At 34.3% G+C, this 2092-nt stretch overlaps 1 protein-coding gene across 1 annotated transcript in view; it reads left to right on the top strand.

Moving 5' to 3' along the window:
- LOC102437383 (procollagen-lysine,2-oxoglutarate 5-dioxygenase 2) overlaps window positions 1-2092 on the top strand; it is a 27097-nt gene that overhangs the window by 5351 nt on the left and 19654 nt on the right. The window contains exon 3 of the mRNA XM_023748650.1: window positions 795-936. Within this exon, the coding sequence (XP_023604418.1) occupies window positions 795-936 (142 nt within the window). The remainder of the gene's footprint in view (window positions 1-794; window positions 937-2092) is intronic.

The following is a 2092-nucleotide window of genomic DNA, read 5'->3' as shown; positions in this document are numbered from 1 at the left end:
TGCGTTTTTAACTTCCAGTAGCATTTTAGGATGAATTTCCCTTGGTTAAAGCTTAGTCTGGATGAAAAGAAAGAAACATCGATTTAACTATCAGCTGTTAAAGTGTGTGTACATGTTTTGGGGACATACTGTATAAATATCATGTATGGATATGTGTGTGTGTGTGTGTGTGTGTGTGTCAAATGGCATTAAGTATATTTGTATTTGCATGTAATTTGATTCAATAATTTTTTTAAATATATTTTATTGATTTTTTACAGAGAGGAAGGGAGAGGGATAGAGAGTTAGAAACATCGATGAGAGAGAAACATCGATCAGCTGCCTCCTGCACACCCCCTACTGGGGATGTGCCCACAACCAAGGTACATGCCCTTGACCAGAATCGAACCTGGGACCCTTGAATCCACAGGTTGACGCTCTATCCACTGAGCCAAACCAGTTAGGGCTTGATTCAATAATTTATATATATATAACTTAAACCATATAAGGCATTTACCTTTAAAACAAAAATAAAACTAAGTGCCATAGCCGGTTTGGCTCAGTGGATAGAGCGTCGGCCTGTGGACTGAAGGGTCCCAGGTTCGATTCCGGTCAAGGGCATGTACCTTGGTTGCGGGCACATCCCCTGTAGGGGGATCGATGTTTCTCTCTCATCGATGTTTCTGGCTCTCTATCCCTCTTCCTTCCTCTCTGTAAAAAAATCAATAAAAATATATTTTTAAAAACATATAAAAAAAATAAAACTAAGTATTTTATATTTGTGGTATTTTGGAATGTCTTCTCTTTACTTTCAGAGGGATATGGAATGTCCCATACATGGCTAATGTGTACTTAATTAAAGGGAAGACACTTCGATCAGAGATGAATGAAAGGAACTATTTTGTTCGTGATAGACTGGATCCTGACATGGCTCTTTGCCGAAATGCTAGAGAAATGGTAGGGTATATGATGATGGCTTGTTTGGTGTTCTTAGAAGATGGCTTGCTTTCCCAATTGATGTGCTATTTTCTTTTGATGTCCTTTTTCTTTCCAGTTTGTAAATACTAGCCAATTTTTTTGATTCTGTGTTGGGAAATTGGGAACAATTATGGAGACTAATTTGTGAATATTTACCTATGAAATACTTGAAAAATTAGGCTACTGATTAAGCTAACTCATCAGCAACAATGGGATTCAATAATAAATATGAATTTGTTACAAATCAGAATAGCATTTTTAAGAATTAATATATACTTTCATTTGTAATTCTGTATTGAAAACTTGATCTCAATAAAATTAATTAGGTAAAGCCTAGGTGAAATGATCATTTACACATTTAAGAACACACTTTTGTTCTGAAAATCAGTGTCCATACTTTATTATCAATATCTCTGTATGTCTTACCACTAAACTGGGAGACGGATTGAGGTATGTAGTATATTTAATCTATGTGAAAAATTAATGATAAATTGCTATTCTAAAAGTCTACTTTCATTATATAACTTAAATGACTATAGAAAATAATTTGTTTTTCAAAATCTTTTTAAACATATTTATATGGTTTTCTGTTTTAAAAGGATTTGATTATTGTATTCAAATTTATGTAAGCAAATGTAATTTTGTGAACAATCAAAAAAGTTGGCAAGTAGTTTTTATTAGTTTAATAAGGCATGTGTTGTGTGAATATGTTTGTTTTTTCTACAAACCTGTGTGCATTGTTATTAAATATCCTCAGTATCTATAATTGTAATTTGTGCTCATGTTTGGCTAATTTCACTCAACAGCGCATCCCAGAATGGCCTCTCTTACACATTTTTCTCTTTGTCTTAATTTTATGTCTAATGGAAATTATACTACTGAATGAGCTTGGATTTATGTTTCACAAGGGGAAAAAAGGGGCTAGAGTTGTTTCTTTGTGTGCTCTAAGCTTTGCTTGTTCTGCATGTTTTCTAAGAGGGGCATTTCAGAATGTCAGCTTTTCGTGAAGGGTTGCTATTTTACTACCTGAGACTACATGAGAGAGTGGGTTTGCAGGTCAACTTATCCCATGCTTCTCTTCATTTTAGACTTTACAAAGGGAAAAAGACTCCCCTACTCCGGAAACATTCCAAAT

This window comes from Myotis lucifugus, unplaced genomic scaffold, assembly GCF_000147115.1.
Source record: "Myotis lucifugus unplaced genomic scaffold, Myoluc2.0 scaffold_1614, whole genome shotgun sequence".
Classification (NCBI taxonomy): Eukaryota; Metazoa; Chordata; class Mammalia; order Chiroptera; family Vespertilionidae; genus Myotis; species Myotis lucifugus.
Note: the sequence above shows the minus strand (reverse complement) of the source record. Positions and strands in the feature narration are given on the sequence as shown.